This window comes from Macrotis lagotis, chromosome X, assembly GCF_037893015.1.
Source record: "Macrotis lagotis isolate mMagLag1 chromosome X, bilby.v1.9.chrom.fasta, whole genome shotgun sequence".
Classification (NCBI taxonomy): domain Eukaryota; kingdom Metazoa; phylum Chordata; class Mammalia; order Peramelemorphia; family Peramelidae; genus Macrotis; species Macrotis lagotis.
The window spans coordinates 139073213-139086873 of NC_133666.1; the positions used below are offsets into that span (position 1 = coordinate 139073213).

The 13661-nt window shown below is 36.4% G+C and overlaps 1 protein-coding gene across 6 annotated transcripts in view; it reads left to right on the forward strand.

The window, feature by feature from the left end:
- SDK1 (sidekick cell adhesion molecule 1) overlaps nt 1–13661 on the forward strand; it is a 1240677-nt gene that overhangs the window by 1028647 nt on the left and 198369 nt on the right. For all 6 annotated transcript variants that reach the window (XM_074200552.1, XM_074200555.1, XM_074200553.1 and 3 more), the window contains 3 exons: nt 4659–4774; nt 6842–7031; nt 9944–10042. In XM_074200552.1, the coding sequence (XP_074056653.1) occupies nt 4659–4774; nt 6842–7031; nt 9944–10042 (405 nt within the window). The remainder of the gene's footprint in view (nt 1–4658; nt 4775–6841; nt 7032–9943; nt 10043–13661) is intronic.

The following is a 13661-nucleotide window of genomic DNA, read 5'->3' on the forward strand; positions in this document are numbered from 1 at the left end:
AATAAAATATGACAGTCATCTTCACTTGGGGAACAGGAGAGTGATAGCTCTCTTAAGGTCACAGACCAGTTAACATTCCCATCTTTATTGTTATACTGTTGTCATGTTTCTCCTTCTCTGTCAGTCAACAATATTCATTGAGTACCCACTGCACAAGATGCCATACAATGCATTGGAAGAAATTTGAAAAGACTTTACATTTTAATGGGGACTACTACGTAATGCCATATACCTAGCACAGGTACTCAATAAATGTTATTTAATAATACCATGATAGTATTCTGGTTAGATTGCATTGTTAAACACTAGCAACCAAAAGAATCTCCCAGGCTTCCTTAAGTTTGTCTTAGAAAGTGACTCAAACTTTAATGGGTAAATATGCCAAAAGAGAACTGTTTTTCCTTTTATTCTCCTTCTCTTTATTCAGCTTTTTTGTTTTTTTCTCTTTAGCTACAGGAAATGATTGATGTAAGAGTAACTGGGTGAAGATCTCCAGATAAAGTTATGGCAGCTCTCTGTAGACATTTGTGGCTTATGGCAGTCTATTTTCCTTTAACATAATTATATACTTGAGAAGGAAGATAAAGCCATGTCAGGCTAGGAAAAATTAGGATTCAGATTTTATGAAACTTCTTGCAGACAATACTCTGAAACAGAGACTTTCTGCTTGTGCTCTGGCTAATTGGTTAATGGGTAGTTAAAAATTAAATATAAGTGTCTTTTTTGTGTTGCATGCTCACAAGCCCATTCTACTTTCTGGCCTCTAGGGTCAACACTTGAGAGGTATATTTTTTATTAACTTCTTTAGGCTACAAGGAAGACACTGGAGAGAAAGCATATTCCTTCTAAAACTAATGAGGACTTCTTTTGAAAAATTTAACCAATAAAACAGGTTTCCTTAATCTTCTTCAATAGCTTATTAGGATCTATGGCATTAGTAGCCTAAAGTGAAGAGTGCTGGGTTTGGATTTTGAACAGTTGACAATGATAATGGATTGCTATTTTCTAACTTTGTGGTTTTGGACAAATCACTTCATATCTTTGTAAAATAAGGTCATTGGTCTAAAGTAACTTCAGAGGTATTTTTTCAGGGGTGGCTAGGTGGTACAGTGGATAAAGCACCGGTCCTGGAGTCAGGAGTACCTGGGTTCAAACCCGGTCTCAGACACTTAATAATTACCTAGCTGTGTGGCCTTGGGCAAGCCACTTAACCCCATTTGCCTTGCAAAAGCCTAAAAAAACAAAAAACAGAGGTATTTTTTCCAGTCCTAAAACTATACTTACATGATCCTCTGATCTCTGCCTGCTTGCACAAAAGATAAAAATACAAATGACAAAAGTAGTGAAACAAATCAGATTTAAAATAATATATGCCAGTCAACTCAAAAAACTTAGTAGATGAGGTCAAGCACCCTACTATGACCTACAAAGCAAAAGACCAAACATTTCAACCCATAAGGAGCTTATACTCAACCTTAGGAAACAACATGCTGCTCCAGGTCTGTTCACACTGGTCCCAAAGTTAGGGTCAAGATTTAGTGAGATTGATTTAAAGAAACAGAACAAAAACAAGCAAACATAAATAAAAATAAAAAAGTCTCTATTTTACTAAATTATAACAAGGATAATGCAGACAAAGATAATGCACCCTTGCATGTTTAATGCATGTATAATATATCAATGATTATTGCTGACTCATTCCAAAATTTGGATCATTCTAAAATTATAAACTTAGAGATCCTTCTAAGATAAAAATAACACCACCAATGATAATAGCTAATATATGGTGCCTCCTGTGTGTCAGACACTGAGCAGTGATCTCATTTGGTTTTCATAACAACCCAGGAAGATGGGGTTCTATTATTATCCCATTATACAGATGAGGAAACAGTAGGAAAAAAGTACTTAATCATAGTTAGTATCTGAGGTCAGATTTAAACTCATTTTTTCCTGACTACAGGCTCTAACCACTGTGTAACCTAAATGCCCCCAAATGATGAAAGATTAATGACATTCTCAATAGTATTAGCCATATTAGAAAAGAATGGGTTTACTTTTTACCATCTAATTTAATCAAGTGAATATTTTAATACATATCATATAAAAGAGATCAATTAGGAGAGTTCCTTGGTTAATTTGATTGATCTATGATCAATTTGGGAGGAACCTAGGTGACTCAGTGGATAGAGTATTGGGTATAAAGTCAGGAAAACTGATTTCAAATTCTGCCTCAGGTACTTACTAGCTATGTGGTCTTGAACAAATCATTTAACTTTTGTTTGCTTTAATACAACAGAAAAGAAAATGGCAAGCCACTCCAGTCAGAAAACTCTACAGACTGTATGGTCTGTATGAATCACAAAGTCAAATGTTATTGGAACAACTGTACAACAATAAAATGATCAATTTAATGGTGTTACAAGATGTATTGTTTTGTCTAGTCAGGCAAGCATTTCCCCATAGAAACTGTGGCTTTGTCCTTTTGTACCTTATTACGGACACACTTCATTCCTGTTTAGTTTTCAGTAACAGTGACTTCCCCAAAGATGATGCTGGGATTCAGGAGGATAGATTCTTTTCAGAGGATCTATCTTTTCTCAGTTCTTTTTTCTTTTTTTTTTTCTTTTCTTCCTCTTTTTTTTTTCTCCTTTTTTTTGACCTTTCTTAGTGCTTTTCTTCTAGAGTGCCAAGGGACACTCTTGGGAAGTTGGACGTGAGAGAAGAGCAGAAAATGAGTTATCCTATAAAAAGGACATGAGTTATCTGTACTCACCTATAGCTTTCTAAGCACATGTCCAAAACTGGATACATGAAAATGAGATTTCTCAGACTAAAAAATGGCAGCAACCACAAAATATTGACCCACTTTGACTGAAAGGATTTTATAGATAGTGTTTTGAACCAAAGTTGTGTTAGTCTTCCTGGGAGGCAAAGTGAATTCTAAACTGAAGAAATCAATTTAAGTCTTAGGGAAATTATGTATTAGCCTATGGAAATTGGGACCCACAGGAATGATGGGTTGCCCCACTAGTAGTGACTCCAAATTGAATTCCTTCCAAGAGAAACTTGGGAATTACATGAGTACCTCATTTGCTTTTCTTAGCTATTTATGAATTCCCTATTCATCCTTTGAGTGCCTTATTTTTCTCTTGTATTTATTTATAAGATCCTGTGAATCCCTTGTATTCTCTACATTTTCTGTGTGGTGAAATAAATACTACAATGTACTTGATTTATAGTTGTTACCTTGAGTGCTTGTAAGGGAGCAGTTGTCCACATTTAGGGAAAACTTGATATGAACCAAACCTGATTCTTCCAACTTGTGTCAAACCTTAAGATGAGTCTTAATCTTAGGGCATCTTGTAGAAAGAAAAGTTCAGGTTTCTGGACTTTATTTATATCTGAATAGCTTTGAACATATCAAGAAACACTCAATATGCCTATTTGGGAAGCATTGTGGAAAAGTGGTTAGGGTGATTCAAACTCTTCACCCAACCCCCATTGGCTATGTGCTAGTCACCTAACTTCTTAGGGCTCCAAGCAACTCTATAGATCTGTAGCATACATATGAATTGCCAATCTGCAATGAGAGGTAGCTTTTATATAAGGAGTTTCTGATACCCCTAAAATCACAGGTGTGGCCACCCTCCAAAAAAAGACATTTAGAATTTAGTTGTATAAGGCAAACTGAAGATCTGTCAAAACAGAAATTCTTTCATTGGCATAGATCAAAAATTTCAAACTTTAAATTACTGAATTTTTTAAAAAACTTAAGTAGAAAAGTAACATGATTCTTTATTGTATAAATGAAACTACTTTTTGCCCACAATTTTCCATTTCTCTGTTTTGAACATGACCAAATGACAGGTGAAAGATGTGAGATCCTAAGCTGATTCTTTGCATTTCTTCTCTGGATTACAGGTATACGATACAGCATTGTCCTCAGAAACTCTCAAGTCTAGCCATGTATCCAGAACTGAATCCTTTATGTTCTAGTATGAATTAAGGCAATTTGAATGCTACAGCAGAAAGAGAAGTAGTGGACTAGTCAGTGGACATGGGTTCAAAATCTGCCTCTAATGCTTTGGGGAACCTCAATTTCCATATATGTAAAATGAGAGAGTGGACTTGACAGGAAGAAATGACCTCTGAAATCTGATCTATTTCATGATCCTCTGAATTTTTCTAACTTTTTTGAGACAAGAAACTTGCTTTATTTCCATTAAGTTAATGGAAGCAGTGATAGTACAAAATTCTCTATTGAATTCACTTCAGGAAATATGAATAAGCTTTTAAGTATATAAGGATTTCTGGTATTAATTGGTAATATTGAAGAGATTTATATTTCTATTATTCTAAGACAGGTTTGATTCTGATCACTCCCAAGTTCTCAGAAAACATTTTAATTTCAAGATCAGTTTTATCATTAATATTCAACATAAAATGGGACTCACATTCAAACTGTTCCACAGTTTGTGAAATCAATGTGGAAGTGTTGTTTTTATTTGTGGATGGGTTGTTTTCCCCAGTAGAAAAACTCAGGGGAAGGAGTTTTTTTGTCTTGTATCCTCAGCAACTAGCACAATGCTTCACACCTAGTAGACCCTTAATGGTGTCACTGATTGACCATTGATGTTTCTAATTTCTATTCCCTGCAGTTCCATCAGCTGCTCCTGAAAATGTGTCTGTTGAGGCTGTAAGCTCCACTCAGATTTTATTGACATGGGCTTCTGTACCTGACCAAGACCAGAATGGACTCATACTGGGTTATAAGGTATAAATGTATATACATTTTTTTAAAAAATTGATATTTATGGGTTTTAAAATTGCCATTTGTTTTAAATGCATTCCCTCAGACTCATTTCCCATTACTCCCTTACACAAACCCTCTTTTTCAGGAGGCTGTCATTTTTGCAGGCTCCATGCTCAATCCCACTTTCAAGTTTTTCTTCATTTTGTCCTGCCTGCCTGCCACAGCCTTGCTCTTTTCTCCATGTGTCCAGAGGATCTGAGGCCCAGCGTCTTCACTTGGGCTTTGATCAGGGAACATTGATCTCTGCTTTCATTGAACTCCTATAGCTCTTAGCTCCAGATATAACCAGCCCAGAATTAAGTAGGCTTCTATTATTCTGTAATTATCTTATGTTTTTGTTTTCCAATCTAGACTGCAAGATCCTTGGAGGCAAGAACCACATCCTTTTTGTTTATTTGGTTTTTTTTTTAAATCCAATATAGGACCCAGGAGAGTTTGATTAAGTAACAGGTGATTGACAAATGTGCAGGAGTACATTGTCCCACAGGACCAGACCCTCCATGACCCTGATGCTCACAAATTCCTAATATGACAGTAAAAGCTATTTTTTTTCTCTTTTTCTCCTACCTCATCTTGAAAGACTAGGTTAATCTCTTAGAAGTCATATAAAGAAGCACCTAAGTAACACTGAGAGATCCCCCATAGAGAGATAGGCCCCTCCAGAAAGCTATTTTAATCTTAGATGAAACATGAAACTTGAACATTTGTTGAATAAATGGTAGAAGGCATTAATAAAAAATTCAGGCATAGATTGGACTAGAAGTCAACTGGGGATCTCTTCCAACTCAGAAATTCTCTGATTCTCTGATTTATGACTGTGATTTACTAATTTATCCATGTCCTTTTCTTAGTCCTTTTTTATTTTCTAGGAAAAGAAATTGCCTGTTATCTACTACATGTATCATGACTCCCTTTTATTATAGAAACAATTGGTATTTTCATAGCATGTAACAGTTGGAAAAGCACTTTGAAAAATCTTTTCTCACTTAAATCTCAACAATCCTGACTAGTAGGGACTGCAAATATCATTATCTCCATTTTATAGTTGAGTACACATGAACTTGGTCTTCCTAATGCCCAACTCTGTAATTCTATGCATTGTACCACTCTTCCACATTTCACTTGAGGGTTACAAGATTTTTGCTGGTGTTTCTCCTAATAATAGCTAGCATTTATGTAGTGCTGGAAGGATTGCAAAAGAAAGCATTTTACAAATATCTCATTTGTTCCTCACAATAATCCTCAGAGGTAGGTGCTATCATTAACCCCACTTTATAGGGGAAACTGAGCAGAAGGAGGTTAAATAAGTAAACTCAATTAACTCCATTCTTTCTATTGACCTCCAGTCTCACATCTTTAACTGCCTTTCAGACATCTTTGTCTTGGAAACAACTTAAATTCAATATGTTCAAAATCTAATTCATTTTCTTTCCCCTAAAAACTACCCCCCTCCTATATTCTCTGTTACTGCAGATAGCAATGCTTCTCCCAATCCCCCAGCTTCACCACCTAGGAACCATCCTGGACTCCTCACTATCTTTCATTGAACTCCCATATCCAAGCTGTTGCCAAAGCTTATAGTTTTCCCCTAAGATCCCTTCTGATTAATTATTGTTTTGCAGGAGCATGAACAAAGTTGTCCCTTAGAATTGTATGAATTTGGTGCATATCGGTCTTTTCCTCAGAAAACTGTATCCCTTTGTGTTCAAGGTTTTGTGCTGGAAGATACAATTTGTATCCCTCCTGTTAGATATTGCAACTCCCTTAAAGAATGAATAGGAAGATGACTTTCCAAGTTTATGGACAACAATAATTCAATTTACATGTTTCAAATTTACCAATACTATTCTCTCCCCCCCCAGCCCCCATCTTTAAAAACTGGAGCCATAAACCTCATGCACAGTTGTTTTTTTCAGGAGAAATATGATCCTGTCTTTGGCCTATATTGTCCACATCATCCATCTTGGGATTGATGTACCAATATATTACATTATAATAACTATTCTTCTGTGTCTGTTGATGCTTCAGATTCTATTCAAGGCCAAAAATTTGGACTCTGAACCCAAAACTCAAGTGGTGAGAGGAAACCACACACAGTCCGTTCTACTGGCAGGATTGCGAAAGTATGTGCTCTATGAGCTCCAGGTGCTGGCATTCACACGCATTGGAAATGGAGTCCCAAGTTCTCCTCCTATTTTAGAACGAACAAAGGATGATGGTGAGTTTATGATTTGCACCTTTACTGCCCCCATTCACTTTCCAGATTTTCCTTTCTAATCAAAACAGTTTAGATTTTCGTCATTTTCAACTTCATTTTCAAACCATTTTTTTCTATTGATGAAAACAAAACAAAGTTGTTTTTCAGTCACAGAGCATTTATATAGCCAATTTCAGCCTGGAGTGAATTTTTACAGCCTAATTATGAACCTATGCAGAATTTCAATCATAACTCTGCAATAGAAAGTGCTATAGTAAGAAGCAGTAAAAGCTGGCTTGGATTGGGACTATAAAAGATATAAAACTGGTATTCTATTTGGTGTCTATACAAATCCAGGGGAAAAAAAAATCTGTTATTGATCTGTATGCTTCAATCCTCTTGGTGCTTCTTCTAGTTCTTACTGTTTGTATTATCAGTGATAATTAGAAGTTTCCATATACAGTTTGATGTGTTTGAAGGGCTTGGAGAAGTCCCCAGATTCCTGTATTAGCGGCACTGAATAACAAGTACGTCCTGACTGCTTTGTTTTTATGGAAGTTTAAATCATCAGTAAATATGTTTTTTCCGCTTTGCAGATGTCAAACACTTAAAGGTTAGCTCCTTTACATTTTCATTATTAAGTATAGTATAATGAATATGTCAAGGGAAAAATATTGATTCTAATAAAAAAAATCCACCTTGGGAATCAAAAGCTCCTAACAAATAAAATAACTGTAAATTTTCTTAAGCAACTTTATTGAAGTAATTAAGTTAGCAGCAAACATGTTTGAACTGCTGAGTGAAAACTCTTTTTTCCACCTTAGACTAAGAGATCAAGGCTACTGAGCTTTGCCCAGATAAAGAGGATGATAATCCTTAATTGTTTTGTTCCTTTTTCCTATAAATCAGAGCTCAGGGGCATGTGGACCCCCTTTGTAAGAAGGAAAATGGGGGCAAGATTTATGTTATAAAATTCAATAAGCATAGAGTCTTTTTCCATGAACCAAAAAGATAGGGAAAATTTTGAATTTGTTCAAGAGTCAATTATAGTCATTTCCTCCTAAAGTAAATCTTGGCAAGTGACACAGATTGTTCTCTCTCCAGACTCCTAACATAAACATGTTGTGTCTCCCTCTCTATTCAAATTTAATTAAAAATATCAGCCAGAATGATAACACAGGTGGGATTTATGCTACAGGCCAATTTCAGTGCCTAGGCATTTTTGAATTAGTACCAACTTGTGAACCTGAGACAGAAGACTTGACTGCCAGTTGTCTCTGTTAATGTGCTTGTGGCCTCATTTGTGAACTTATTATGCTCAAACACAGGTGTTCATGATGCATATTCAAAGTCAGAAAGGCTGGTCTAAGAGGAAACTTGGGGGGAGAGGAGAAAGGGACATAGATACATAGCCATTTGTAGAGACTGAAACAGACATCTTTCATTTAGTATAACGAGATCCATGGGTCTTCTTTCCTACTATGTAATCAGGTATTAAGTTACCAGAAAGAAATTTGATGATGGAATCATTCTTATACAGGTCATACAACTTATTTGCCTAATCATTCATGTAAATATATCTTACAAGGACTCTGATATCCTAGATTCTTGGTGCCCTTGTACCACACAAAAGAACTAAGATAGTCATCTGTGTTTAGTCAGCTCTCAATTAACATGGATAATTGAAAATCACAAATGATTTTTTTTAATCATTTCAAAAGAAAATTTTAGCTTCTTTCACAAGGTCTTACAACTGGAAAGGCAAAGACAGAACCAGAATAAATGACCTAATTTTTTTCCCCTTTCTCTTCCCCATATGCCTACTAATATAGACTGGAGGTATAATCCACCAATGGAATGGTTAGGATATATTAAAAATGTTAAAGGACATTAAACACAAGAGATAAAGAAAAGAAAGAAGGAACAGGGATAATCTATAATTTGGAAAATAAGTCCCTGAGAAATCAAGATCTGATGATACGAGGCCAGTGATGTTGCTTTCATTGTGCTTTTAACTTTCAGAGTTCTTGATAATTATGAAGCAGTTCCAGTGATTAGCCTGTGTCTGTGTATGTTTTTCTAAGTATATATTGTACCTCCCCCCACTGGCCAGTACAATGGGAACTTTGTGAGAGAAGGGACTATTTCACATTTTTTCTACTGACATCTTCCATTCCTAGTACAGTACTTGACAAATAGAAGCAGAACACAAGGATTTCAGTTGGGATATAAAGGAAACCAGAGAATATAATAGGCAGGTAGGAGGAGGGAGAGCATTCCAGGTATAGAGGACAGCCAGAGAAAAGCCTGGAGCTGAGAGATGAGATTTTCTGTAGAAGGTGGGATGTGTATGTGTTGACCTATGGTGATTGATCAGTAATCTAGCAAAACTTTCTGTTTACTATTCATTCTATAAGCAATTGCATTCAAAATATTTGTTAATTACATACAGAGAGCTCTATGATATTCATTAACTAAGAAACAATCTCTGCACTTATGGAACTCACATTTTTATAAGAAATAGGATACCTCCACAGATTTCTAGAATACATAATATGTGTGTATCTAACAACATATCATACCCTATGCTAGTCAATGTATTTCTTTGGTGTTTTAAGGTTTAGATTCTGTCATTTCAAATATATGCAAAATAAAATGAGAAAATTCCTCAGGCTTATATAGAGTAATACCAAGTTATAGGCAACTCCCTTTATAGTCCATCTGTGTTCCTAAAACTTGTTTTTGCAAGTCAGTTGCTTCTAATTTGGAACACATTTTCCTGTAGAAACAGTTTCTTGCACCCTGGTTAGATGGCCAGGACATCCCACAGAAACTTTTCTGCCCCATAATGTTAGTGAAAGATACTTTCAAATACATAAGATCTGACTCATTGAAAATGTTGGGTTTGAAAATGTTGGGTTTATTTCCTTCAGCTCCAGGTCCACCTGTGAGACTTGTGTTTCCTGAAGTGAGGCTGACCTCAGTGAGGATTGTGTGGCAACCGCCAGAGGAACCGAATGGAATTATTCTGGGTAAGAGAGGAGACTATGAGTGAATAATTTCTAGACGTAGATGAATGTATGGAGAAGCAGACCTTGAAAAAGGATGAGAAAGCCCATTAAAGATCTCCACTTGAAGGCTTAAGCTAAGAACTAACCATCACAGCTGTGATTACCTAGCTCTTCCCCCATCCTTTTGTGGGATTTGCTTTAAGCTTTCTATGAAATCAGACTTCATTTTGTGGGTCCTTAAGGGCCTATTTTTGCCCATGTATTCACTGTTCTCTACACCATGCTACTGGTAATACCATCTGAAATTAACTTGCTGTTCAGCTTTGAACTCAGTATACAGTTGGGACCAGGATATGATGAGCAACTTGCTCATTTCTGACAAGATGTATTCTTAGTCTTACTCCCCTGGTCTCAGCACCATCTGTGACCTGCCAGGGAGTACAGTACTTGGGCATTACCTTTTCAGGATCTTTCTTAGGAGAATACATTGTCGGAGCCCAGTGGATTCATTTGTTTTGAACTTTCCATCCAGGGAGACAGTTTATGATGAGTCCTAAAGCTTTCATTCCCTAGGGATGGCTACTTATATTAAAAATTAATAGTCCCTACTTGAAAACAAAACTGATACTTGTCATGTTTCTAAATACACTGTGATACTCATTTTCCTCTGTTGTTATCCCTTTATTTGTATTCCCTAAAGTTGTGAGGTTTGGGTTGGTAGGGTTCTTTTTGAGGGGGTGATGATTATAGAATCTCTGAGTTTGAATTTTGAATCACAGGTTCTTGCTATTAGAATCCTAAATCATTGGTTCTAGGAGTAGTTTGTTTAGGTGTACGTTGTCTTCAGAGCCTTCAGATAATTCATCTGGCTGAGGGCTAATAAGTCATCAGAGAGGGTCACCAAACATTTCTTCAAATAGGTAGTTCTTGGTAATATTTCACAGAAATACATCTTCCCTGCAGTCAGAGAAACCCTGCTTTACCTTTCCCCCTTCCTCCTTTTTTCTTAACCCAGCAGGAACTTCAAGAAAGGGTTGTCTATTATGATGGAAAACAAATAGACTTTGTGGCTCAGAGGAAAGAGTGATGCGTTTCAAATCAGATTCCATTTTTACTAATAATTAACTGTGTGACTTTGGGAAAATTGCTTAACCTCTCTGGGCCTCAGTCTGCTCATCTGTAAAATGAGAAGGTTGAACTAGAAGACCTTTAAGGTCCTTCAGCTCCAAAGCTATGATCTTATGACTACAAAAATTCTATGCTCTTCATGCATTCACAACTGAGGGCAATATTGTAGACTTTGAAAGGAAAGGATTCCCATTCACTTTTCCTTTGGCTCATTTTTCCTCAGGCATTATCTTCTCTCCCATTGGCTATTTATTTTAAGGTGACAACAGTTGTTACAAATCCCAGCAGGCAACTATCCATAGGCTATCTTTTAAAAAGTAGAACCTTTGATTTAATCAAGAAAAGATCTCCCGCTAGGAAAATTTCTTCCAATAGTAGAGATCAACAATTCTTCTGCACAGTTTTAGAGGATTGTTTGGGGTATTGAAAAAATTTAAATGATCAGAATATTTGACAGGAACTCATGATCAAATTAAAAAATTTTTATTGAGTTCTTACTATGTCTTATGCAGTATCCCAAATGATATGGGAGATACAAAATTAATAAAATACAGTGCATACCTTCAAAGAGCTTATGGTCTAATTTGACAAGAAAAGATAAATGTAAAGCAGTTCCTCATCATTCTCTCATTGCTCTTTTCCTGCCATTTATGTGAAATTTCCCTTAAAACCTCCAGCCTGATTGCTCAAATCTTCCATCAGCAATTATAGTCTATACAATTCAGAGGACAATTAATCATGGCAAACCTCATAACATATCTTGTATTCTTATCTTGAATGATTATTTAAAGATTGAACTATTATTATGTAAAATATCATGTTTATGTATTATCTCTATGATTAAAGGAGAAACCTGTCCAGTACAGGGCTTCATATTTTTCATCATTTCCCCTTTGCAACACAGATTGATATCAAGGACTTGAGTCTCAAGGTCTAGTCCAACCTTCTTATTCTATAAATAAGAAAATTTGAGATTCAGAAAATGGGGTTTTGTCTAAGATAATACAGGTGGCAGAACCAAAGTTCAAATCCAGCTTCTCTCACTATAAATCTCATTTCTTCTCTACTGCTCCGTGTTGACAGTCAACTTGGTAATTATTTGTTTATTTGATTTGATTGATCCATCCAGTTGAACTAGAACACAAGAGGATCTTGGAATGGGGTTAATGGAAGGTAAGACTGGTTATAAGCTGGATGAAGAAGACTGAATGTCAGATGAAGACATGTGGGCTATATTCTCTAGGCACCATGGGTCTCTAGTAGATTCTGAACCCAAAATGATAAGAGGGAAACCATACATGGTCAGTACTCCTGAAAAGACTGGCAGAACATACTGTATTCATTGCCAGGACTGCCTTTGAACCCAAAGAAGCCTGCATATACACAAAAAGGCAATAGAGTGTGAGAAGCAAAAAAAAGAACAGTGTTTAAATGTCTTCAGCATTCTAGCTTGTCCCCATGGACCATGACAAAACTGGCAAAAAATAAATTAGCACCGTAGCTATCTTCCCCACAGAAGACAGCACACATTCGAATTACTTTTATAGTAATGGCATTTAGTCATAATTGTAATAAACATTTCTTAGATATTGTAGCCAGCATACTAAATTGGAAATTGCTGTTAGAAATATGTAAAAACAATTTCAAAAGGTGCAAGACAGCTGCACATGGAGAAAAGAAAACATCTTTTTGCAAGACTAACTTGAGCTCCAGAGATCTTCAATCAGTGTTCCTGCTCTTATAGTTTGGCCTTCTGAGGCTACAAGCACCTTGGCAGCTAGTGTTTTTGTAATCTATATCAAAACATGCTCTCGCATTTCAAAAAGAGATTAACAGCATGAAACACACCAGTAGGAGCCTACAGGGAGAACCACTTGCTTATTTGTTTAAATATTTTACTATGGAGAGCTTTTAGCATTTAGAGCCTTCCTTTGGGGAATGCAGTAGTAACCGCTGGAATATGTCTCTCTCTTTCCCACATTCACCAACCCACTACACATGCTTAACCGCTGTTAAACTAAAGTGATGCATTACTAGGGGTTGGTGTTCATCCAGACTCCTATGTGTATTCCCTGGCTAGGCAATCCAGGCTCTTCACCCTTCCATTCCCTAGTTAGCATTCCTCCTGGCCTGCATGTGTCTAACATTTACCTGGAGCTTATTACAAAAGTGTGTGCAAGAACTCCTCTGAGAATGAAGAACTAAATTGAATGTAATCCATGTTTGCAAATTCATATTTTGATCCAATGTTGCCTTCGTGTTGCTACCAGCTCTCAAATGGATAAGCTATAAAATCAACAAACCACACAACCACTGTGCTAGGCAGTCTGGAGAGTCCCCATATCATTCAGCTTTTTTGTAGGTTCTCTAACCAATTAATAATTGTTTGCATTTTGTGTACATCACAACCCTGACAAGCCAGTACCACTGACTTTGTCTGGTGATGAGGTGGGCAGCTGTGCTAGTATGCACCATGGAAGGCAATCTTCTGGTTTCCTTGCTATGGGCGATC